Source organism: Taudactylus pleione, unplaced genomic scaffold, assembly GCF_031769625.1.
Source record: "Taudactylus pleione unplaced genomic scaffold, aTauple2 ptg000572l, whole genome shotgun sequence".
NCBI lineage: Eukaryota > Metazoa > Chordata > Amphibia > Anura > Myobatrachidae > Taudactylus > Taudactylus pleione.
The window spans coordinates 160,324-185,587 of record NW_028284974.1 but is presented as its reverse complement, the minus strand read 5'-3'; the positions used below and the strand labels follow the sequence as shown (position 1 = coordinate 185,587).

The window sequence follows — 25,264 nt, the reverse complement described above, 5'->3', positions numbered from 1 at the left end:
GCCAATCTTAAACCTAAAGTCCTTGAACCGGTATCTGAAGATGTATCGTTTCAAGATGGAGTCTCTAAAGTCAGTAATAGTGAGCTTGGAACCAGGGGAGTTCCCATTATCCCTGGATATCAAGGACGCATATCTCCATGTTCCCATTTGGGAACCACACCAGGCCTTTCTGCGTTTCGCCATTGTTAAGGATCATTATCAATTTCCTCGGGTCCCCGCATCTTCACCAAACTCATGTCAGTCATGATCTCTCTCTTCGGTCATCAGGAGTGAACATAATACCTTATTTGGATGATCTATTACTCAAGGCTCCATCGGTGCCTCTTCTATCAGATCATGCCTTACTAACATATCACATTGTAATCCAACATGGTTGGATAATCAACTTCAAGAAGTCGAATCTCAGTCCGTCCCAGAAACTTTTATTTCTGGGCATGATATTGGATACGAAATCTCAGAGCATTTTTCTTCCAACAGACAAGGCCAAGGATATCCGACTGTTAGTTCAGCTGGTCCTCAAAACAAAGACTGTGTCAATGCTTCTTTGTCTGCGTCTCTTGGGGAAAATGGTAGCTGCTTTCGAGGCACTACAGTTCGGCTGGTTCCACTCCAGGGTGTTTCAGCTGGACCTGTTAGCACAGGGTTCAGGGTCTCATCTGTTCCTACATCGACAGATCAGTCTGAGCCCGGTTACCAGAGTAGCCCTTCTTTGGTGGACACAATCCAGCAATCTGTTAGCGGGAAAACGGTTCGGCATGTGGGACTGGATCATCATAACCACGGATGCCAGCCTTCGAGGATGGGGCGCAGTAGTCCTCGATTATCACTTTCAGGGTTGATAGTCCCCTCTAGAACAGAAGTGGCCCATAAATGTGTTGGAACTCAGAGCGATTTACAATGCTCTGTTAGAGGCAACAGAGTTTCTAAATGCTTGTCCGGTAAGAGTTCATTCCGACAACGCGACGGCGGTCGCTTACATCAACCGCCAAGGAGGGACTCGGAGTCGCATGGCTATGCGAGAAGTAACTCGGATCCTCCGGTGGGCCGAGAATCAGTCGATAATCCTGTCAGCGGTATTCATTCCGGGTGTGGACAACTGGGAAGCAGATTACCTAAGGTGACAGGATGTCCATCCTGGGGAATGGAAGCTTCATCCAGACGTGTTCAACGCGCTGATACGTCGATGGGGATGTCCTCAGGTGGATCTCATGGCGTCACGATTGAATCATCAGCTTCCAGTATACGTGTCAAGAACTCGAGATCCGCAGGCGGAAGCAGTAGACGCTCCGACAAGTCCGTGGAACTACGACTTCGTTTACCTTTTCCCTCCAATTCCACTTCTTCCTCGTCTTCTAAAATGAATAAAACAGGAGTCAGCCTCGGTAATTCTCGTGGCCCCGAACTGGCCTCAGAGAAGTTGGTTCTCGGACCTTCGGTCCCTATTATCAGACGATCCGTGGCCCCTTCCTCTGCGCCCGGATCTTCTACAGCAGGGCTCTTTCATACACCCCAACTTAGCGCAGCTACGTTTAACGGGGTGGCTTGAAACCGATATCCTAAGACGTAGGGGTATCCCAGACTCTGTTATTCCCACCATGGTACGCGCCAGGAAGCCAGTTTCAGCTGCGCATTATCATCGCATCTGGCGCGCTTTTATCTCATGGTGTTCCAGTCGGGATCTTCCGTCTGGGACCTTTCGCTTATCCTGGTTTCTGCTTTTCCTTCAGACGGGTCTGGATTCTGGCCTTCGTCTGGGAACCTTAAAGGTGCAGGTTTCTGCCCTTTCCATTTTCTTTCAAAGGAAATTGGCCCTCATTCCTGAGGTGCAGACGTTTCTTCAAGGGGTCTTGCGCGTGCAACCTCCTTTTGTACATCCAATTGATCCTTGGGATCTTAATCTAGTTCTTCTGTTCCTTCAGTCGGCCATGTTTGAACCTTTGGAGGAGGTTGATCTTAAGTACCTATCTTGGAAGACGGTCATCCTCCTGGCTCTCGCTTCGGCTCGTAGGGTTTCGGAATTGGGGGCTCTTTCCTATAAACCTCCTTACCTAGTGTTTCATACGGATAGAGCGGAACTCCGGATGATAGCCGCTTTCCTTCCTAAGGTCGTGTCGGCTTTCCATATCAATCAGCCTATTGTGGTACCATCGTTGGTGGAGGACTCTGGTTCTTCTACCTTGGATGTAGTTAGGGCTCTCCGCATCTATGTTGACAGGACTGCTTCCCTTCGTAAGTCTGAGTCGCTTTTTGTCCTGTATGATGCGTTTCGGAGGGGTTGGCCAGCGTCTAAGCAGACTTTAGCACATTGGATCCGGCTGACTATTCATCAAGCTTATGTTAGTGCTAACTGTCGGCCTCCTTCGTCAATTTCGGCTCATTCCACACGTTCTGTGGGTGCGTCATGGGCGGCCAGTAGAGGAGCATCTACGTCACAATTGTGCCGGGCGGCCACCTGATCTTCAGTTCACACGTTTGTCATGTTTTACAAATTTGATACGTTTGCCTCTTCGGCGTCCCGTTTTGGCAGCCTTGTTCTACAGGCGCCACAGAGCACTCCCGCCCGTGGGGATAACTTTGGGACGTCCCCAGCGTAAGCATCTCCAGTGTCCCCTAGTGGATGAAAGAGAAAATGGGATTTTGGTACATACCGGTAAATCCTTTTCTCTGATTCCACAGGGGACACTGGACGCCCACCTCTGCGCTCTATGCCTGCCTGTTCGGTTTTGTTCTGTATGTTATTTTGGAGGTATTTCCAGGAGGAGGACTGAAGCTTTGGTGGTCCCATGGAATGCATTACCTGTCTGGAGATCGGGATGTCCTCTTACTTTCACCTAAATGATATATCTGACCCATTGTTTTTAATCTACCTTCCATGACTGAAGACTTTCTTCAAGTGGCAGTATTGAGGGAGACAACCCCCCTCCCCCCACCTTGTGTCCAGAGTGAGCATCTGCCAAAAGAAGTGTAGCAGGAGAACACTTTCCGTGAACATCTTGAGTGAGGGAGATAATAGCTGTCAAGGACAAAGGAGTTTTCGTGGAGGGCGTGAGTCTGTAAAGTTGCGTGTAAGGACATGGAAAGATAGAGGAGTTGTAGAGGAGAGAGGTGACATTGTGGGTGGAGAAACTTGTAAAGTAGAGTGTGAGGGGGTGGGAAGAGAGAGAGGTTGTAGAGGAGAGAGAAATTATGGAGGGTTGAGGATCCTTTGAAGTTTGAGTGTTGGGGATGGGTAGAGTGAGGAATTGAAGAGGAGAGAGGAGTTGCTGAGTGTAGAGGAGTCTGCCTAGTTAGTGTGTGAGGGGATGGGAAAAGTGAGGGGCTGTAGAGGAGAGAGGAGCCTATGAAATTAGAGTGTTAGGGGGTGGGGAGAGAGAGGATGTCACGACCAGAGATGTTGTAGAAGATGTTTAATGATAATGAGCAACCTCCTGTCAGAATTGTCTCTACCGGAATGGGTATGAAATACCGGCGGCTCAATAATCCTAACCTCCCCCCTAGTGCCTAACCATAACCTCCCCCTGGTGGTGCCTAATCCTAACCTCCCCCCAGTGGAGCCTATTCCTAACCCCCCCTTCCCACACCCTAAACCAGGGATGGGGAACCTCAGGCCCGAGGGCCGTATAAGACCCCCGGAAACATTTGGTCTGGCCCTCAGAGCTTTTTTCTGCTAGCCTCATCTGGCTAGCAGTTGGCTAGAATTTCACCCTGCAGCCAGAATCTATGCAGCAGTACCGCCTGGAGTGTTCTTAGGACGCTTCAGACGGTCCCCGGAGCATCAAGAGGATGCATTGCTTTAATCACCGGCGATTGTGGTATCACCCCCCTGTGACATCACACGGAGGGGGCGTGACCTGCACCAGGCCAGCGAATAATGTTATATATATCACAATGGCCCTCGGCAGAAAAAAGGTTCCCCTGCCCTAAACCTAACCCTCCCGGGGGGTTGCCTAACCCTAATCCCCCCCCGGTGGTGCCTAACCCTACCCCCCTCCCCCTTCCTGTAGCCTAACCCTCCTGGGGGGTGCCTAACCCTAACCCCTCCTCCCATAGCCTAACCCTAACTCTCCCTGGGGGGTGGGTGTCTAACCCTAAGTCCCTCCGGGGGTGCCTGAACCTACCCCCCCCTGCAGCTAAGACTGGCACATGGGATCCTGAGGTCTCAGGCAAGATCTGTAATCACCAGAGGCAGCTGGGCAGTCAGGAGATGGGCCAGATTGGTAATTACAAGGGGCACTTGGGCAGGGTCAGTAAATCGGCCAGATCAGTAATCACCAGAAGCAGCTGGGCAGAGTCAGGAAATGAGCCAGATCGGTAATCACAAGAGGCAGCTGGGCAAGATCTAGTAAATGGGCCAGATCGGTAATTACCAGGGACAGCTGGGCAAAGTCAAGAAATGGGCCAGATAAGTAATCACAAGGGGCAGCTGGGCAGAGTCAGCAAATGGTGCCAAATCGGTAATCATCCGAGGCAATTGGGCAGAGTCAGAAAATACAATAGAAGCAGCAATTGAAGAACCACCTGGAGACTGAATACAGGAATAGAATCAGCCAGGGAAGGCGTGATAACGGCAGAGAGTGAATCAGCCAGGGAAGGCGTGATAATGGCAGAGAGAGAATCAGCCAGGGAAGGCGTGATAATGGCACAGAGAGAATCAGCCAGGGAAGCCGTGATAATGGCAGAGAGAGAATCAGCCAGGGAAGCCATGATAACGGCAGAGAGAGAATCAGCCAGGGAAGGCGTGATAACGGCAGAGAGTGAATCAGCCAGGGAAGGCGTGATAACGGCAGAGAGTGAATCAGCCAGGGAAGGCGTGATAATGGCAGAGAGAGAGAATCAGCCAGGGAGGGCGTGATAATGGCACAGAGAGAATCAGCCAGGGAATCCGTGATAACGGCAGAGAGAGAATCAGCCAGGGAAGGCGTGATAACGGCAGAGAGTGAATCAGCCAGGGAAGGCGTGATAATGGCAGAGAGAGAATCAGCCAGGGAAGGCGTGATAATGGCACAGAGAGAATTAGCCAGGGAAGGCGTGATAATGGCACAGAGAGAATCAGCAAGGGAAGGAGCGATAACGGCAGAGAGAGAATCAGCCAGGGAAGGCGTGATAATGGCACAGAGAGAATCAGCCAGGGAAGGAGCGATAACGGCAGAGAGAGAATCAGCCAGGGAAGGCGTGATAATGGCACAGAGAGAATCAGCCAGGGAAGGCGTGTCTGTCTGTTTGAACGCCATTTCCTGGATGTGCATAAATTAGTCGCTGCGATTGCAAATGCAGCATGAGAGCTCTCTGCGTGTTAGAAGACTTGCAGTGTTTGCAGCTGGTCAGACATGTTGTAAATGCTGCGTGACTGCCCGATGTCCGTCGATGGTACCGATTTTTACGCAGAAGAGCGACATTGGACAGATATGAGAAGGCAGCAGTGGGTGTCTCTGTCGGCTGCGCTAGCATTAGCATATTTTAGCAACTGAGATCTGTAGGCGATTGTATTTGGATCTGCTGCTGAATCAGGCCCTGCGACTGATAAGAGAAAAGCGCTTATAAAATAGAGAAATGAGATGGATAGAGAAAAGCTGATGGAAGGACACTATATAGAAGGGACACATTTACTGAGCGTAATGGGCAGCTTAGCAAAGGGAAAAACTGAATAGACTTATTGAGATAATTAGTTAGAGATGGGAAGTATTAGAAGAAAAGTGACTGGAGTGAGGGAAAAAGTCAGGGGAATAACAGAAAATACTATGAACATAGATAAGATGTTGATTAAAAGAATGCTGCTTGTATTTTAGGCATCTTACATAGGCAGGATTAGAAAAGTGAGAGTGTCAGTTAATTATAAAGAGAAGTGATAAATGGTAATGTCAATTAAAAAGCAGATTTTACGGAGAGAATAATTTCAGCCAGGGAAGGCGTGATAATGGCAGAGAGAGAATCAGCCAGGGAAGGCGTGATAACGGCAGAGAGAGAATCAGCCAGGGAAGGCGTGATAACAGCAGAGAGAGAATCAGCCAGGGAAGGCGTGATAATGGCAGAGAGAGAATCAGCCAGGGAAGCCGTGATAACGGCAGAGAGAGAATCAGCCAGGGAAGCCGTGATAACGGCAGAGAGAGAATCAGCCAGGGAAGGCGTGATAATGGCAGAGAGAGAATCAGCCAGGGAAGGCGTGTTAATGGCACAGAGAGAATTAGCCAGGGAAGGTGTGATAATGGCACAGAGAGAATCAGCAAGGGAAGGAGCGATAACGGCAGAGAGAGAATCAGCCATGGAAGGCGTGATAATGGCACAGAGAGAATCAGCCAGGGAAGGCGTGTGTCTGTTTGAACGCCATTTCCTGGATGTGCATAAATTAGTCGCTGCGAATGCAAACGCAGCATGAGAGCTCTCTGCGTGTTAGAAGACTTGCAGTGTTTGCAGCTGGTCAGACATGTTGTAAATGCTGCGTGACTGCCCGATGTCCGTCGATGGTACCGATTTTTACGCAGAAGAGCGACATTGGACAGATATGAGAAGGCAGCAGTGGGTGTCTCTGTCGGCTGCGCTAGCATTAGCATATTTTAGCAACTGAGATCTGTAGGCGATTGTATTTGCATCTGCTGCTGAATCAGGCCTTGCGACTGATAAGAGAAAAGCGCTTATAAAATAGAGAAATGAGATGGATAGAGAAAAGCTGATGGAAGGACACTATATAGAAGGGACACATTTACTGAGCGTAATGGGCAGCTTAGCAAAGGGAAAAACTGAATAGACTTATTGAGATAATTAGTTAGAGATGGGAAGTATTAGAAGAAAAGTGACTGGAGTGAGGGAAAAAATCAGGGGAATAACAGAAAATACTATGAACATAGATAAGATGTTGATTAAAAGAATGCTGCTTGTATTTTAGGCATCTTACATAGGCAGGATTAGAAAAGTGAGAGTGTCAGTTAATTATAAAGAGAAGTGATAAATGGTAATGTCAATTAAAAAGCAGATTTTACGGAGAGAATAATTTCAGCCAGGGAAGGCGTGATAATGGCAGAGAGAGAATCAGCCAGGGAAGGCGTGATAATGGCAGAGAGAGAATCAGCCAGGGAAGGCGTGATAACAGCAGAGAGAGAATCAGCCAGGGAAGGCGTGATAAGGGCACAGAGAGAATCAGCCAGGGAAGGCGTGATAACAGCAGAGAGTGAATCAGCCAAGGAAGACGTGATAACGGCAGAGAGAGAATCAGCCAGGGAAGGCGTGATAATGGCAGAGAGAGAATCAGCCAGGGAAGGCGTGATAATGGCAGAGAGAGAATCAGCCAGGGAAGGCGTGATAATGGCAGAGAGAGAATCAGCCAGGGAAGGCGTGATAACGGCACAGAGAGAATCAGCCAGGGAAGCCGTGATAACGGCAGAGAGAGAATCAGCCAGGGAAGCCGTGATAACGGCAGAGAGAGAATCAGCCAGGGAAGCCGTGATAACGGCAGAGAGAGAATCAGCCAGGGAAGCCGTGATAACGGCAGAGAGTGAATCAGCCAGGGAAGGCGTGATAACGGCAGAGAGTGAATCAGCCAGGGAAAGCGTGATAACGGCAGAGAGTGAATCAGCCAGGGAAGGCGTGATAATGGCAGAGAGAGAATCAGCCAGGGAAGGCGTGATAATGGCACAGAGAGAATTAGCCAGGGAAGGCGTGATAATGGCACAGAGAGAATCAGCAAGGGAAGGAGCGATAACGGCAGAGAGAGAAATCAGCCAGGGAAGGCGTGATAACGGCAGAGAGAGAATCAGCCAGGGAAGGCGTGATAACGGCAGAGAGTGAATCAGCCAGGGAAGCCGTGATAACGGCAGAGAGAGAATCAGCCAGGGAAGCCGTGATAATGGCAGAGAGAGAATCAGCCAGGGAAGGCGTGATAATGGCAGAGAGAGAATCAGCCAGGGAAGGCGTGATAATGGCACAGAGAGAATCAGCCAGGGAAAGCGTGATAACGGCAGAGAGAGAATCAGCCAGGCAAGGCGTGATAACGGCAGAGAGTGAATCAGCCAGGGAAGGCGTGATAATGGCAGAGAGAGAATCAGCCAGGGAAGGCGTGATAATGGCACAGAGAGAATTAGCCAGGGAAGGCGTGATAACGGCAGAGAGTGAATCAGCCAGGGAAGGCGTGATAATGGCAGAGAGAGAATCAGCCAGGGAAGGCGTGATAATGGCACAGAGAGAATTAGCCAGGGATGGCGTGATAATGGCACAGAGAGAACCAGCCAGGGAAGGAGCGATAACGGCAGAGAGAGAATCAGCCAGGGAAGCCGTGATAACGGCAGAGAGAGAATCAGCCAGGGAAGGCGTGATAACGGCAGAGAGTGAATCAGCCAGGGAAGGCATGATAACGGCAGAGAGAGAATCAGCCAGGGAAGGCGTGATAACGGCAGAGAGTGAATCAGCCAGGGAAGGCGTGATAATGGCACAGAGAGAATCAGCCAGGGAAGGCGTGATAATGGCACAGAGAGAATCAGCCAGGGAAGGCGTGATAACGGCAGAGAGAGAATCAGCCAGGAAAGGCGTGATAACGGCAGAGAGAGAATCAGCCAGGGAAGGAGCGATAACGGCAGAGAGAGAATCAGCCAGGGAAAACGTGATAACGGCATAGAGAGAATCCGTGACTCATACGGTGAGAATCGCCACCTGGGAGAAGAGGTCAGGGATGTAAACTGGGTAAGCAGCCCGGCAGGTCTGAAGGAGAGACTACTGTTAAAGCGAAGAAAGAGTCCAGAAAAGAAGACCAAGTTGCTCAACTACAGCCCTTCAGAAACAGGTCTACCCCAGATGGCTGAACAGAGAAAATCCCATTTATACTGTAGTCACAGTAATATAACACCATAAAACAATCAACTGGTTGTAACAGTTAATAGAGAGAGATTAAGACAAATAACAGACACACTGAGGGTTATTACCCTTTTCCATCCGTACAGAATGTGAGCTGGTAACTCTTTACAATAACGCATTCTGAGTTGAATGCACATCCTTAGATGCTACCATTGGTCGCACCATTGAAACTTGCTCCAGCCCCATGGCACTTGCAGATTCTGTGAGTACGGCTCTTATGTGAGCGATTAAATAACTGTGTATGCAAACACATCAGCGACAGGCCCGTGACATTCCCATAACCTGCCTATAAGACGGACCATCTCTGTGCATCCTGAGGGGGCGAGCCGAAATGTGCGATATGTTCTGGTTTTGGGCACGCCACCAGAGGTTTAGGCACTCTAACCTGGACTTTATACGGGTTTAGCTGTTTTAGGCAGCTAAACTCGGTCTAATTGGCAGCGAAGAAGAATATAATTAATAGGTGCCCATTAATTACCACAATGTAAAAAACTACTGAATCGCCCCCTTTAAACATTTTTTTGCATGGATCAAAGATCTATATTAAGCTAGTGACCCGCCCCGGCTTCGCAAGGGAGCAATTTTGAATTTACGGCAATAGGCTTTTTTAACACACTAATTAGCAGGGTGTTAATACTTAAAATAATGTATACCAATATATTTAGTGCTCAAATTAATTTTATAAAGCTGCAAACCCACCTGTGAACCTGTGTAAGTTCACAAAAAAAACTATAAAACCAATCAGTAGAAAATGAACGGGTTTTGCACTAATTTGATGCATATAAAGATTGTATAGAAATGCTATTTAATACTATTACCAAATATGGCAGAACCAAATAAGATCAAGACGCCAGAATAGTTTTAAATATATTTATAATAAATAATCTAATTAATAAAAAAACGTAAAAAACTTACAGTACATATTCAGGTGTACTATACACTAACAGGGGTATTCAATATGGGAGCGAAAAGTCCGTGCTGGACTTTTCGCTCCACATTGGAGATTTTCCTGGGATAAACTATGGGGCGCGCGCCCGCTTTATCCCCGTATTCAATATAAAACCTACGAAAACGGGAACCTGCGAAGTGGGATCTGCGAAAAAAAATGAAATTTACCTGGAATAAATTGTAGGACCCCCCTAAAACTGTAAAAACATGGGGGATCACTATGGGTATCCCCGTTTTAGCCCGCAAATGAAAGTTGTGGATTTAAATAGCCGCAGCAGGTGTTTTTTTCCCGACATTGAAGAAGTGTTGCAGAAGAGCACTTAGGTTATTTTTTTTGTTTTTTTAAGTGGTCCCATCAAATTTGGGGTACATGAAAATGGGTACTAGCATATTTTTATGTCCCTAAAGTAATTTTTTAAAAATTCTGCAACTATGCACCTGCCGCTAATAATCTATTCTAGAAAACACCTGCCGCATACTTGCAGAATAGCCCTGAACCTCTTTCCCTATTGTTAAACACTTTTTTCCTTTTTTTTTTTTCACCCCAATTTTTAAATAAATTTTTTGGTGTGTCCCTATTTTTTTTTTAAACTTTTTTTTGACACAGTTATTTTTAAAATGTCATTCCCAGGGGTGCAGGCTATTTTTTTTAAGACTGCACCCCTAAACCCCAATTCTGCACTTTTTTTCGCCACCTATTCAGTGGTGAAAAGTTATCCCCGTTATCTTTCAAAGACTTTTCGAACCTGCGAAAAGTCTTTGAAATTGAATAAGGTGTAAAACCAAAACCTGCGAAAATGACGTCATCTGTGCGAAAACATCGCAAAAACTGAGTTTTCGCTCCATATTGAATACCCCTATAAAACATGCTAAACAATCAGCACAATTATATGTAGAGGTGGGTGCGTCCAATAGCTGGTTCTTTTCCTCAGTATAGTGTTAATGGAGCAAAGTATGTCACTGCAAGATCTCACCACATTAGACTGTAAAGGTAAGGTTGTTTGAGTGTCCGCTCCTCCGTTTAATACGCTCCTGTTCAGGTGTATTTGGAGCCCTGTCAGGCCAAGGTGTGCAAGCGGTTCTCCTGGGCAGTAACTTTATCAGCCTGTGACAGCCCTTCACCACACTGCAGAAAAAGCACTCTCCTGGCTTGCAGGTTAGGCCATTCTATGTCTCCGTCTTCTCTCCTCTTTAAGGTGAGTGCTGGAGATACAGGGACCGTCCGCACAAAGGAGCTGATTCAGAGCCGCTCGCTAGATGCGATCGCTTGCACGATGTGTATGCAAATTGCGTAGGCAGTGCATTCGCACAGCAATGCATTAGCACACCCAGTATTTCTTAGAGAGCGATCACATAGTGTATGCAGACACTCACCAGCCTGTCTTAAGACTCCCACTTGTGCACGTCATGTCCAGGAAGTGTATGCAACCATCGGTACATCTGATGCGATCGCAGCGCTTGAGGTTGACCATAATCTTCCGCAAGCACTGCGAGCACTTCAGTGTAAAAACAAGCCAGGTGACGAGTACTATGATGCTGTCTTATAATTACGCACACCTCTAAAACGCCGTTGAGATGCTCAGGCACGCCTGCGTTTGCACCTCCACTCCCCCGGTTTTAATGGCCAGCCCATTACCACCTACAAACGGCTTCTTCTGTCACTCACTCTGCTGAGCTGTCTATGTGCATCGAGCGAACGCATTGTGAACTTTCGCTAAGGTATGCGCATGCTCACTGCGATGCAAACACATGCGCACAACGCATACACACTGCATACCATCGGCAGCAGCGAGAGTTTTGCATCTTAGCGAGCAGGTCTGAATGAGCTCCACAGTCCCACCAAGTAGCAGATCAAGTAAGAACAGTCCTCTGAAGTCCTCTGACCGGTTTCACTCCTTCCAATGAAAGCTTTATCCAAGAGTAAAGCCGTCAGGACACAAACTGCTCAATTTATACCAGTCCTCACTCCTTTTGTTTCGTTCTCATGATTTCTCATTAGTTAACACCTGTTCACACAGGTGTCTCTCATTGTGCTGGTGCAGAGCTAAATAATTTTATGCTTTCAATCAATACAAAATAACTCTAACCGGGAATTGGAGTCATTTGAAATTAAAAGAATCGTTTTTCACATAAATGACATAGGAACGGTAATAAAAGGGAAAAACTGACATTTTGTATTAGTCAACAGGGCTTACATAAATTTTTCTGGAGAAACTGGATAATAGGTATCAACATCTACATGGTATAAAATAAATTCCATCGTTGTGATATGTCTGTAACGATTTAGGCAGCGTAAGCCAAGAAAGTGCTCGGACTGGTGTTTTTTCATGGACTTGCTTTACTAAAATCATTGCTGCCCGGCTGCCTTTGGTCATACATTAATGTGTCATACACCTAAACCTTCCTCCACAAATGCTCTATAGATTAGTGAAAATCCATCCAGTAGTTCTCAAGAATATCCCGAACACACAGACAGACACCCACCAGGGAATGTTTTTTTCATTCACTTGCTTCACTAAAATCGTCACTGGTGGGTGTCAGCTGGTCAGATAAGATGTCTGTGGGTCTGACCATGTCTGTCCAGCATTACTCAGCCCGCCCATATCACCTGCAGCGATGATAATTTCTGGTCCAGTTGTTCCTAGCTATGGCCTTGGCTTTGTTTCTTGAGCACGATAGTATTAGTCCTATTGTACTACTAGGGAACCTCTCCTATGTTCTTGCTGCGATCCATCTGTTATATGGTCCTATCACACTGTGCACATTATGGGCCTGATTCTGAGACGGACGCATTACGTTAATGGGGCTAGAAAGCCCTGCCCTGGTGTACATCCATGTGTCTGAAAGTACGGGGACTGAGACACCCACTGTCAGCGCCTGTATACACTGACATACCGCTTGCTGCGCCTTTAGACGCATCACTGGTCGCACCATCAAAACTTGCACCAGTTCTATGGCAGCTGCAGTTTCTGAGTATGACCCCCACTGTGAGCAGTTGAGCGTCTGTGTACATCGGCACGCCGGCGACACTCCCATAAGATGTAACACCGCCAGGCGTCTTTTTAGCTGCACCCTCCTTTACATCCCAGTTATAGCCCAGGAACACCCCTAATATTTTTGCTACCGTGCACCCACATCTGTACTGCGACTCTGTACGCACAAATTAGCTCACATGCGCAATTCGACTACGAGCATGTTCAGACGAAGAACAATTCTCCACTGCGTCTGATATCGCTGCTGCACCCGACTGATAATCAGGCTCATTGAGTTTTAGACATTGCCCGGTAGGTATCGGGGTCCCCTATGTACAGTGTATTACTGTGGTATACTGTATATAGACAGATCACCTCCATGAGCTTATTATACATATGCTACATTATACTGCATTCCCAGGGCTGCGGTGTATTCATTACAGTGCATTGCTGTTATCAGTCTGGTATATCACCATGCATGCGCACTCAGTATTTACTATATATACCCGCTAAGCAGAATAAGCTGTAAGGGAAAGGCGGCTTGTACAGGTGAGGATCCGAGTTCTGCTTCTTGGTATTTATCCCGTGCGCTGGTGTTTATCATAACAATTAATGCTGGCCATCCACTAGGCGATTAAACCTAGCGATGGAGCGATAACGACAGTCGGTATCGCTCCATCGCTTGGTAATCGCCTGCAAATCGGGCAGTAAAATGTTAAAAACGACCAGCGATGCGCGTGCCCGCTGGTTGTTTTTAACATCAATCATCGCCCGAACATGACGGTCAACCTGACGACCACCGTCAGGTTGCCATGTTCGGGGATAATTGATCTGCATACACTGATCGTCTGAACGTTCAGTGTATGCACTTTACCCCACGGGAGACGATGGTGTCGTAATCGTGCCGTCGTCCCGCATCTTGTAGTGAATGGGCAGGATAGGAGATAATCATTTAAACTGATCACATTGATAATTACTGCAGAATGTATAATACCTTAGTACTAGTATAATAATGTATATTACAGTGAAATAACTGTGATTATGTGGTGTTCACTCTTTCCAAAAATCTCTTTGGTTTCCCCTAGTAAAAGTAATTGTTATTGAGGTGTCCTTCGTCTTGGGGGTGTCGGCCTCGTTGGGGTCTCTCTTCTCTCTGCTCTAGGGTTGGTAATGGAGTCTGGGCCTGATTCAGACCCGCTCGCAAGCGGGTCAATGGCTGGACAGTGCGCATGCGCTAGCCCCGTAGCGAGCATGAAATCACTCGCTCCGGCGTTCGCATCCAAACGGGGAGGCTGTCGATGTTGATCGACAGCTCGCCCCGTTTGGTAGGCCCATATGTAACTTTCACAAATAAACACATAGGAAGCTATGGCAGGAGATGTATCAAACCTTCCACAGAGGATAAGTGGAGAAGTTGACCAATTAGCTTCAGGCTATCATTTTGTTGAATGTACGTACTAGATAAATGATAGCTAGAAGCTGGCTGGTTGCAATAGGTAATTTCACTTATCGTCCATAGAAGGTTTCGTACGTCTCTTCCTATGTCCTTCGTGCTTCTCACTGTGGACCTGACTCAGAGGTGCATCTGGATGGTTACCGCGCTAAGACGCACAGGAAAGTTTCAGGCAGAGAGATGCCAAACGTGTGGGCATATCGCAGTCGCCGACTGTTGCACTGACACAGGCGGCCATGTTCAAAGAGATTCTGGGCCTGATTCAGAGCCGGACGCTATTTGCGCTCGCTCGTTCAGAAAAAGGGGCCGGATATTTAAATAGAGCGCTCGCTCTTTGCGGTCTGTTGACGCCTCTATGTCTGAACGAGCGAACGAAACATGCGCTCGCTATTTTTAAAAGAACGCCCCCTGGCCGCTCGCATCCTACATCATCTCCGCTATTTATTAGATTAATCGAGTACATCGAAAGGCGTCTGAACTGCTCGCAGTGCTTGTGGTAGGATTTTCCTACCGCAATCATGCGAGCAGTTCAGGCTAAAAGTCAACCAAGTGACGTGGTCGATGACGCTGCTTTGTTAATTATGCACACCCTTAAAACGCCCGTTTTGACCGTTTGGCACGCCTGCGTTCGGATCTCCACTCCCCGTTTTCAAGTACCTTCCCCTGTTACCACCCACAAACGCCTCATCCTGTCACTCAAAATAGCAGGCATTCGCTATTTTGCAAGCACACAATTTCCGACTGCAATGACTGGTTGGCGCATGCGTATTACAACCCATACGCATGCACAGTTGTGCGAACATCGCTCGGAGCGAATGAGCGTCCGCTTACGAGCGGCTCTGAATCAGGCCCTCTCTGCGTCCACAGGGCTGGTGGAAATTTCGATGGTGCAATCGATGATGCATCTTTATACGCACATTGATGGATTAGCGCAGCAGCCGGTGGGTGTCTCAGTAGGAAGACCATCGGCCATGGCAGTAGCATAAAGTCGTCGTCACAGCTGTGGCAACGGATGCAGTCAAGGCTTCTGCATCTGCGTACATCTGTAAATCAGGCCCTATGTCCAGGTTCTCCCATGATTCTTAGCTTTCTTTCTCAGAGGGAACTGTAGTGAAATATTGTTGATTTATGTCCGATGCACAATAACTGAATACAGTACACGGAGACCTTGGTCCGTCCGTTTTATGTAACACAGACATTTTTGTCTTGTCAAGAAGCTTTTTTACCTCAAGAAACTGTTCTTGAAACTCTCTTCTCCTGAATGTACTTAGGTGTGGTTAGTACACCACTGAGAGGAAATACTGGGTCAGCCTGCACCCTTTGCCACTCTGATGTGGTCTCTGTGCCACCACAACCATTTTTCTACTGACAAAGGGGGAGATGCATCAAGCCTTAGAGAAAGATAAAGTAGAGAAGCTGCAGGGCGTCCCGAATATAAACAGGGATGTGGTAAATGACTTCTGCAAAATTTCCCACACAGAGTGAGACTTTATGACAGTAACCAGATTTCACATGTGTTTGGCTAGAATGCAGCCATAGCAGACTGTAAAGTAATTCTGCAAACTTAGAGAGACCTGAAAGGGCCAGAGGTGCTGAGCATTTAAGTACCACAAATAAACTGCTGTATGCAATTGTCCCCTGTCTGGTTATAAGCGTACACTACCAGGTAAGTATACATGTATAACTGAGGGCCTGAATCAGAGACGGACGCTAATGAGATCACAGCTGCGATTACATACGCAATGCAGCAGCGAAAATATGTTAGCAAAGATCACCCGAGCGTAAAGACGCCCATTACTGCCTTTTTTACCTGCGTACGACGATGCGTACCTGCGTAAATATCGGTAAGAACGATGCACACCGGTGGCCATCTTACCCTTGCGGCAGGTCGGACCTGCGGCAGCCTTGGGTGCTCTTCTGACACGCAGAGCTGCACATGCACTCGCAGTGGCTAATGTATACCCATGTAACGGCGTTTAAAAGGACACACCTGCGTTTTTCTGACCACGCCCCGTTACCGCCCCCAAACGCTGATAACCTGTCAGTCACTTTGTGATGAGATCCACTATGCGTCCGCAATGCGATCACAACGCATGCGCGCAATACGGCTGATACACATGCGCAATGGCCAATAATCGCTCGATCTGCGTAAGAATTGCTTTAGCCTCCATCTCTGAGCAAGGCCCTAAGTGGAGATAAAGAATATAGAAGCATACAGGGCTGTCTAGCTCTTGGAGGTTATACTCATATAACATAAGCAAGCCATTTACTGATAGGAATTTTTCTAATGGAATATGGTGGTATGGGTCATTTAAAGGGGTTGTAACCCCTTTTTTCTTTACAAACACTCCAGCTGAGCACCCCCTCTCATCCACCCCTAGTTACGGCCCTGTACAGTCAGGTGCATAAATATTGGGACATTGACAGACTTTTCATATTTTGGCCTCTATTCACCACCACAATGGCTTTGAAATGAAACAAACAAGATGTGCTTTAACTGCAAACTTTCAGATTTAATTTGAGGGTAATTACATCCAAATCAGGTGAACGGTGTAGGAATTACAACGGTTTCTATGTGTGCCTCCCACTTATTAAGGGGCCAAAAGTAATGGTACTATCAACTCAAAAGCTATTTCATGGACAGGTGTGGGCTATTCCCTCGTTATTTCATTATCAATTAAGCAGGTAAAAGGTCTGGAGTTGATTCTAGGTGTGACATTTGCATTTGGAATCAGTTGCTGTCGACTCTCAATATGAGATCCAAAGAGCTGTCACTGTCAGTGAAGCAAGCCATCATTAGGCTGAAAAATCAAAATAAACCCATCAGAGAGATAGCAAAAACATTAGGTGTGGCCAAATCAACTGTTTGGAACATTCTTAAAAAGAAAGAATGCACCGGAGAGTTCAGCAACACCAAAAGACCCGGTAGACCACGGAAACAACTGTGGTGGATGACAGAAGAATTATTTCCCTGGTGAAGAAAAACCCCTTCACAACAGTTGGCCAAATTAAGAACACTCTCCAGGAGGTAGGTGTATATGTGTCAAAGTCACCAATCAAGAGAAGACTTCACAAGTGTGAATATAGAGGGTTCACCACAAGATGTAAACCATTGGTGAGCAACAAAAACAGGAAGACCAGATTAGAGTTTGCCAAACAACATCTAAAAAAGCCATTACAGTTCTGGAACAGCATCCTATGGACAGATGAGATAAAGATCAACTTGTACCAGAGTGATGGGAAGAGAAGAGTATGGAGAAGGAAAGGAACTGCTCATGATCCAAAACATACCACCTTATCAGTGAAGCATGGTGGTGGTAGTGTCATGGCGTGGGCATGTATGGCTGCCAATGGAACTGGTTCCCTTGTATTTATTGATGATGTGACTGCTGACAAAAGCAGCAGAATGAATTCTGAAGTGTTTCGGGCAATATTATATGCTCATATTCAGTCAAATGCTTCAGAACTCATTGGACGGCGCTTCACAGTGCAGATGGACAATGACCCGAAGCATACTGCTAAAGCAACCAAAGAGTTTTTTAAGGCTAAAAAGTGGAATGTTATGCAATGGCCAATTCAATCCCCTGACCTGAATCCGATTGAGCATGCATTTCACTTGTTGAAGACAAAACTGAAGGGAAAATGCCCCAAGAACAAGCAGGAACTGAAGATATTTGCAGTAGAGGCCTGGCAGAGCATCACCAGGGATGAAACCCAGCTTCTGGTAATGTCTATGCGTTCCAGACTTCAGGCTGTAATTGCCTGCAAAGGATTTGCAACAAAGTATTAAAAAGTGAAAGTTAGATTTAGGATTGTTTAGTTTGTCCCATTACTTTTGGCCCCTTAAAAAGTGGGAGGTACATATAGAAACCGTTGTAATTCCTACACCATTCACCTGATTTGGATGTAATTACCCTCAAATTAAATCTGAAAGTCTGCAGTTAAAGCACATCTTGTTTGTTTCATTTCAAAGCCATTGTGGTGGTGAATAGAGGCCAAAATATGAAAATTCTGTCAATGTCCCAATATTTATGCACCTGACTGTATATATTATATTATTATATACAAAATATATGCACTTAGGGCCTGATTCAGAGATGTACGCTAATGCTATCGCAACTGTGTCTCCGTACGCAACGCAGTTGCAAAAATATGGTAATGTTAGCAGAGATCACCCGAGCATAAAGACGCCCATTTACTGCCCTCTCACCTGCGTACAACTACGCATACATACTTAAACATCGGTACTATTGAAGTACATCGGCGGCCATTTTACCCTTGCGGAAGGTCTGACCTGACGCAGGCCAGGGAGCTCTTCTGCCACACAGAGCTGCGTATGCAATTGTAGTGGCTAATTTATGCACGCCTACGTAACGGCGTTCAAACGGCCAGGCACGCCTGCATTTCGCTAACCACCCCCTGTCTCCACCCCCAAATGGTCACTTCCTGTCAATCAATCTGCAATGGGCCTCCGTAGTCTGGGTGAAAGCACAACGGATGCACTGCTGCCTTCGCGCACGCGCACTGCAAATAACCGCTCGATCTGCGTGCAAATTGTAGTTGCGTGTATTTCTGAATCAGGCCCTTATTTCTTAGACATACCTTTCTTCAGATTTGTACTTTTTGCTTTTTATAAAATGATAGAGTATTTTATTTCTTTTCTTTTATATATAAATATGTTGTTGACGTGTCTTCTATACTATGTAATAGGTAAAATTATTTAAATTTTTTTTCTTAATATTCCCTTGAAAGCAACATAACCATGTGTGTGTCTGCACCTTGGGCCTGATTCAGACCCGTTCGCTAGGCTGCGTTCGCACGTAGCATGCCAATGTTTGCAATGTGCGCATGTGTATAAGACGCAGTGCGCGAACTAGTTCATGCGATCGGGAAGCATTCGCTCACAGCACATAGCCACCTCGCTAAAATGAGTGAAAGGACAAGCCATTTGTGGGTGGTGACGGGATGGTCGATGGAAACGGGGGGTGTAGTGGTGCGAATGCAGGCGTGTCTGAGCGTCTTAACGCCGTTTCAGAGGTGTGCATAATTAAGGGGCAGCGTCATCATACACGTCACACGGCTGAATCATACACAGCAGCACTCACAGTGCTTGCGGTAGGGTATGGTTAGCCACAAGTGCTGCGTATGGATCCGATGTTACTCGATGTTACCGATTGTAGCATTCACTTTCTGGAGATGACGTGTATCGCTATGGGAAAGTGGGCATCTTAAGACAGGCTGGTGGGCGTCTAAATACACACCGCGATCGCACACGAAGACATAGTGGGCGTGCTAATGCCTTGCCATGCGATCGCGGGATTTGCATACTTTGGCTGCGTGCGAACGCATCTAGCGAGCGGGTCTGAATTGGGCCCCATGTGCCATTGGATGGTGACTGACCATAGATACTATACCACCAGTGCTGCACATCTACATAGATTACCAGAAATCATGCTGCCTTATTCTCGTTGGTGCGGTGACGGAACACGTCAATCACAACACTGCACCATTAAACATTTACTGTGATAACCAGTCATAAATGAAAATAAAAATATAGGAAATGTTTTAAGGAATACAATATAAATAAATCATACAAAATGAGAAAAAAATACTCCTCAAAAATCATCTCTGGCTTTTATACATCTATATAATAACTGACAATGGTCCGTCCCGTCTCGTCGTGAGTGCGGGGGCACACGATTGACCGCAGGGATGAGACAGACCGCCATAAGAAGAGGATCAATGCGCCAGCAACAGCATAGCAGGGAGGGGGTGGGACAGGGGCAGACAGGGACCCAGGATTTACTAGTATTTTATATTCCTGTAATAAGAAGATGGATGGGATGTAGAAATGTTATGGGGCTGCATGAATAGCATGTAAGTAGCCATGAGCATTATAATGGAGGTGTGTATATTCTTACATATGTTACCCTCTTTTTCATTATATAATGCATATTGCCAAAAATAGTTTTCGTATGCTATAAAATTCACTTCAGTAAGAGAAAAACGCATGTCATAGTTTAACGAAGGGGGAGATTTATCAAATCTTGGAGAGAGATAAAGTACCATCCAATCAGCTTCTGTCATTTTACAGGCTGTGCTAGAAAAATGACAGTAAGCAGCTGATTGGTTGGATACTTTATATCGCTCCACTTTATCTCTCAAAGACTTGATAAATCTCCCCCTAAGTACTGCATTGGATATGTGTGAAATGTGTCCTGGCCACTGAGGTATATAAGGGGATAAGAAGACCTTTGCCTCTAGTTCAGTCACACCTCGGCAACCGGTGGCTCTCCAGCTGTGGTAAAACAACATGTCCCAGCATCCCTTGCCAGCCAAGGGGAATACTTTGAAGGGGATAGCCTCAGGTGGCCTACTCTAAAATTCCCGAAATGTCCTGCTTCCCTCATTATCTCTCTCTCTCTCTCTCTCTCTCTTTGAGCTCTATACTTTTTTTTGGGTCTCTTCCCAGCCTTGCAGCATTGTTGTCATGGAAACCACTGAGCCAGAACTCGTTCCCTAGCAACTGTTGTTTGGGTGGTTGTCTCTCAAACATCCGAAAAGGGGTCACAATCACTAGTACTATACTGTCCCTATTTCGGGCAACAGACCTTATCTAGAAGTCGTGATGTCCTTTGGGCAGGATTAGAGAATTTGGAGCGTAAGAGAGTAAATAGACGTGCGGATAGTTTTCATGCATACTGTGCAGCAGAAATCACAGCTAGTCTATAGATATAATTACAGTTCCAGGCACAGATTACTTCTGCAGGTACTTTACATAGGCACCAAGGAGAAAAATTGTGGATGGATGGGCCTCTAGATTCACGAAACCATTGTGCCTTGTATGCACCTTTTGTAAATGTGAAGTTAGATGACTATTATAACCAGTGGCGGCTCCTGCCTTCTCAGTTCAGGTGGACGGCGAAGCTCCGGGAATTGCGCATGCGCAGAAAAAAATGAAAACGGCTTCTAGGGACTGCATCATCTGCAGCCGGTAAACGCAAGCTAAGGCTGGCAGAATGAAAGGGGAGTATCTTCATAGTGGAAGCGCTTTCTGCTAAGCTCACTCTGGACTAAGGCTGGGTACACACTGGAGCGACGGGCATTCGAGTGATGTAGGCAATTTGCCGTTTCAAAATGACAAATCGGCCCGACGTCGCTCTAGTGTGTACCCAGCTTAACAGTCCCAGGTGAGGTAACGCCTCCCCCTGGGACCGCCAGTACGGCATGTGATTAGCAGAAGAAAGCATTTCTAATGTGGGGGCTCGCGGGGGTAACGGATTACCACAAGACGGGCTGAGCCAGGACGGACATCGGCGTGGACCAAGTACCTGAAGGTTGTACTATTACTTTTTCCACTCCACCTATTGTGTCCATTAGCGTGACCTCATTTCACACTGGGACGCCAGTAGTGAAGCAATTCACAGTAGCGGAGTCCAGCTACTCAGATCCGTCATCTGTGGAACTTTGAACTTAGCCCATTCAGCCACATTGTTGCATTTATCAGTGGTGCCAATCAGATACTTTGTGTTGTGGAATCTCAGTTTTATATTGCTACACAATCCAGTCATTTTTTATTGCATCTTTTCTAAACACCAACTTCAGTCAGGTTTTACACCTGTTTTAGTTTACTAACAGACAGCAAACCTGATATAGATCTTTAAAATGTATTATATTTGAAGTGCCAAGCGCAGTAAGATTTGTTTCTTTGTGTTTTCTGTGGAGTCTTTGGTCTCTGGGGTTCCGACTAAACCCTTATTACGTGCAGCTGGCACTGAGTATATTTATTAATTACCATTCAATTGAGTGCCGGGTTATTTGCAGTTTTACACTGCTTATCTTTCCTTTTATTCGATGTTACAGATTGTTGCATACGCTTCCTGGAGATGACGTGTATCACTAGGGGAAAGTGAGCATCTTAAGACAGGCTGTTGGGTGTCTTAAATACACACCGCGATCGCATGCCAAGACATAGTGGGCGTGCTAATGCCTTGCTGTGCGATCGCGGGACTTGCATACTTTGGCTGCGTGCGAACGCATCTTGCGAGCGGGTCTGAATCGGGCCCTCGGCTCCCTGCTCCAGAGGGCTTAGTCGGAGGTTGGAGGAGGCGTGTAGACAGTGCCAAAAGACAGTAAGGGCGTTTTTTACGCAAAGCGAGTCCCTGTTTGAATGGGAAAAAACTCAACCCCTGGTGCAAGTGGCAAGCTGATAACGACGATGCCGCTGACTGCGTCTGATTCACTGAACGCTCCTAAGATACACACAAATACGATATATAACGACTGCTGCTGTGAACTAATAGCAGGCTTATAGTGCACCGAACACTTGTTTTAAAAAGTTAAAACATGATTCCTGCTCTGCTTAGGAAGGAGAAGGCTGCAAATGTGTTTATTACTGTGAAACCAAACCTGCGCTGATATTCCTGGTGCTCCTATTATATGAAGGTGCATTTGCTGCATACGCAGGGCTGGTCATATATTTAAAAGGTTCATTATTACGAATGTGCAATGTAAAAAGCACGTTTTTGATCTTGCGTCCATGTAAATGTAGGATATCGGTGTTCATCATACCAGAAAATTATTCTTATCATCTTGGATATACGCATTAGCCATTCAACACGCATACTGTAGCTATAAAACTGAATTTTAGGCTATATAGACATTTATGATGAAATTGTGAAAGTGATGTTTGTTGCTGCAGTGTAGAAAGGGGGGGTTATGTAACAGGGTGCGAGATGTGTAAAACAGCGCGATCTCGGCTGCAGATTTAAAGCGGCAATAATTCCGCAGGCAAAACCAACCTGGTTTTGCCTTTGAAATTATTGCCGCTTTAAATTTGCACCCGCTATCGCTGAATTGCGCTGCTTCACAAAACTCGCACCCTATTACATAAACCCCAGTAAGTTTTTACTGTATAGTAAAATTTATTCTTTAACTATCAGCGATGACCTGAATTATCTGCTGCTAACAGTAAAATTACTTTATATGAAATATTGTCTCTCTTCAATTTAAGGACTGGGTTTTCCTCACACGATTCTGCTTCCTGTCAGATTTTGGACGTCTGGAATTCAGATTTAAGTACCCAGAAGTAAGTAATCTTCAGATTCTGCCCCAGCTGTGTATGTGATTGTTCCTATGTGAGCTTGTCTCTTTGTATAAAATAGCCCGGCACATTCTTAGTATAGCTAATGTGGCCAAAAGGATGAAAAAGTAATTAGTACATTCAAATATAGCATCTGAAGTTATAGCTACATATATACTGCTGAAACTCTGCCACTATGTGTACTGAATAATTGAAAGCACTTAATATAAAATGACCATATCATAGGAAGTCCAACCAGGGCCGGCTCATGACAATTATTTTTGTTTTTGTAAGCGGATATAGATTTTGGCGCCCCTTAGTAGACCTTCATCACAGCTCACTCATACCCTTCCCCCCCATGGAGCCCCTCACAGCACTCTCATCACAGCCCAGCAGCCCTCATCACAGCCTCTCACAGCACCTCTTATCACAGCCCCTCACAGCACCCCTCATCTACCTCATCACAGCCCCCCTCATCACATCCCCTCACAGCAATCCTCATCTATCTCATTACAGTCCCCCTCATCACATCCCCTCACAGCAACTCTCATCACAGCCTCTCACAGCAATCCTCATCTATCTCATCACAGCCCCCCTCATCACATTGCCTCACAGCACCCCTTATCTACCTCATCACATCCCCTCACAGCAACCCTCATCACAGCCCCCTCATCACAGCACCTCTCAGAGCAATCCTCATCTATCTCATCACAGCCCCCCTCATCACATCCCCTCACAGCAACCCTCATCACAGCACCTCTCATCACAGACCCTCACAGCCCCCCTCATCACATCCCGTCACAGCAACCTCATCACAGCGCCTTACAACACCCGTCATCCCCCTCATCACATCCCCTCACAGCACCCCTTATCTACCTCATCATATCCCCTCACAGCAACTCTCATCACAGCCCCCTCATCACAGCCTCTCAGAGCAATCCTCATCTATCTCATCACAGCCCCCCTCATCACATCCATTCACAGCAACCCTCATCACAGCACATCTCATCACAGACCCTCACAGCCCCCCTCATCACATCCCCTCACAGCACCCCTTATCTACCTCATTACATCCCCTCACAGCAACTCTCATCACAGCACCTCTCATCACAGCCCCTCACAGCAACCCTCATCACAGCACCTCTCATCACAGACCCTCACAGCCCCCCTCATCACATCCCCTCACAGCACCTCTTATCTACCTCATTACATCCCCTCACAGCAACTCTCATCACAGCACCTCTCATCACGGCACCTCTCATCACAGCCCCTCACAGCACCCTTTATCTACCTCGTCACAGCACCCCTCATCACATCCCCTCACAGCAACCCTCATCACAGCACCTCTCATCACGGCACCTCTCATCACAGCCCCTCACAGCACCCTTTATCTACCTCGTCACAGCACCCCTCATCACATCCCCTCACAGCAACCCTCATCACAGCACCCGTCATCCCCCTCATCACAGCCTCTCTCATCCCCCTCATTACAACCCCTCACAGCACCTCTCTTCACAGCCTCTCTTATTCCACTCATCATAGCCCCTCTCATCCCCCTCCATCACAGTCCCTCACATTTACCTGCCGGCTCCTGTCCTGAACAGCGGCTGCATGGGACTGGTCTGGCTGCGACTCGGCCGCGTAATCAGCATATAGGTAAAACTGTCCCTGAGTCCAACAAGATCAAAGTATTGGAGTATGTCAGCCAGTTACAGGGAGCATTACTTGGGTGACTATACTGGAGTTACTTGGACTGTGCTGTGTCTTAAGATGTCACTTTACAGTATTAAGGTGGATCGGGGGACATATTGTCAAATTAGCCTAATGTGTACCCACTATGTCGGCCCATGTGCGCCCCCGCTTGGTCGTCAGTCGCATCGTCAGGTTGTACCTATATGCAGCTCAAACTGACAATACGACCGATGACCCCATGCAGCGGGATGCGGCTGGGGCCAACCTATCGGGTTGTCG

The 25,264-nt window shown here is 46.8% G+C and overlaps 1 protein-coding gene across 1 annotated transcript in view; it reads left to right on the top strand.

Annotated features, from left to right (window-relative positions):
* TMEM145 (transmembrane protein 145) overlaps positions 1-25,264 on the top strand; it is a 104,358-nt gene that overhangs the window by 46,969 nt on the left and 32,125 nt on the right. The window contains exon 2 of the mRNA XM_088453160.1: positions 23,225-23,299. Within this exon, the coding sequence (XP_088309286.1) occupies positions 23,225-23,299 (75 nt within the window). The remainder of the gene's footprint in view (positions 1-23,224; positions 23,300-25,264) is intronic.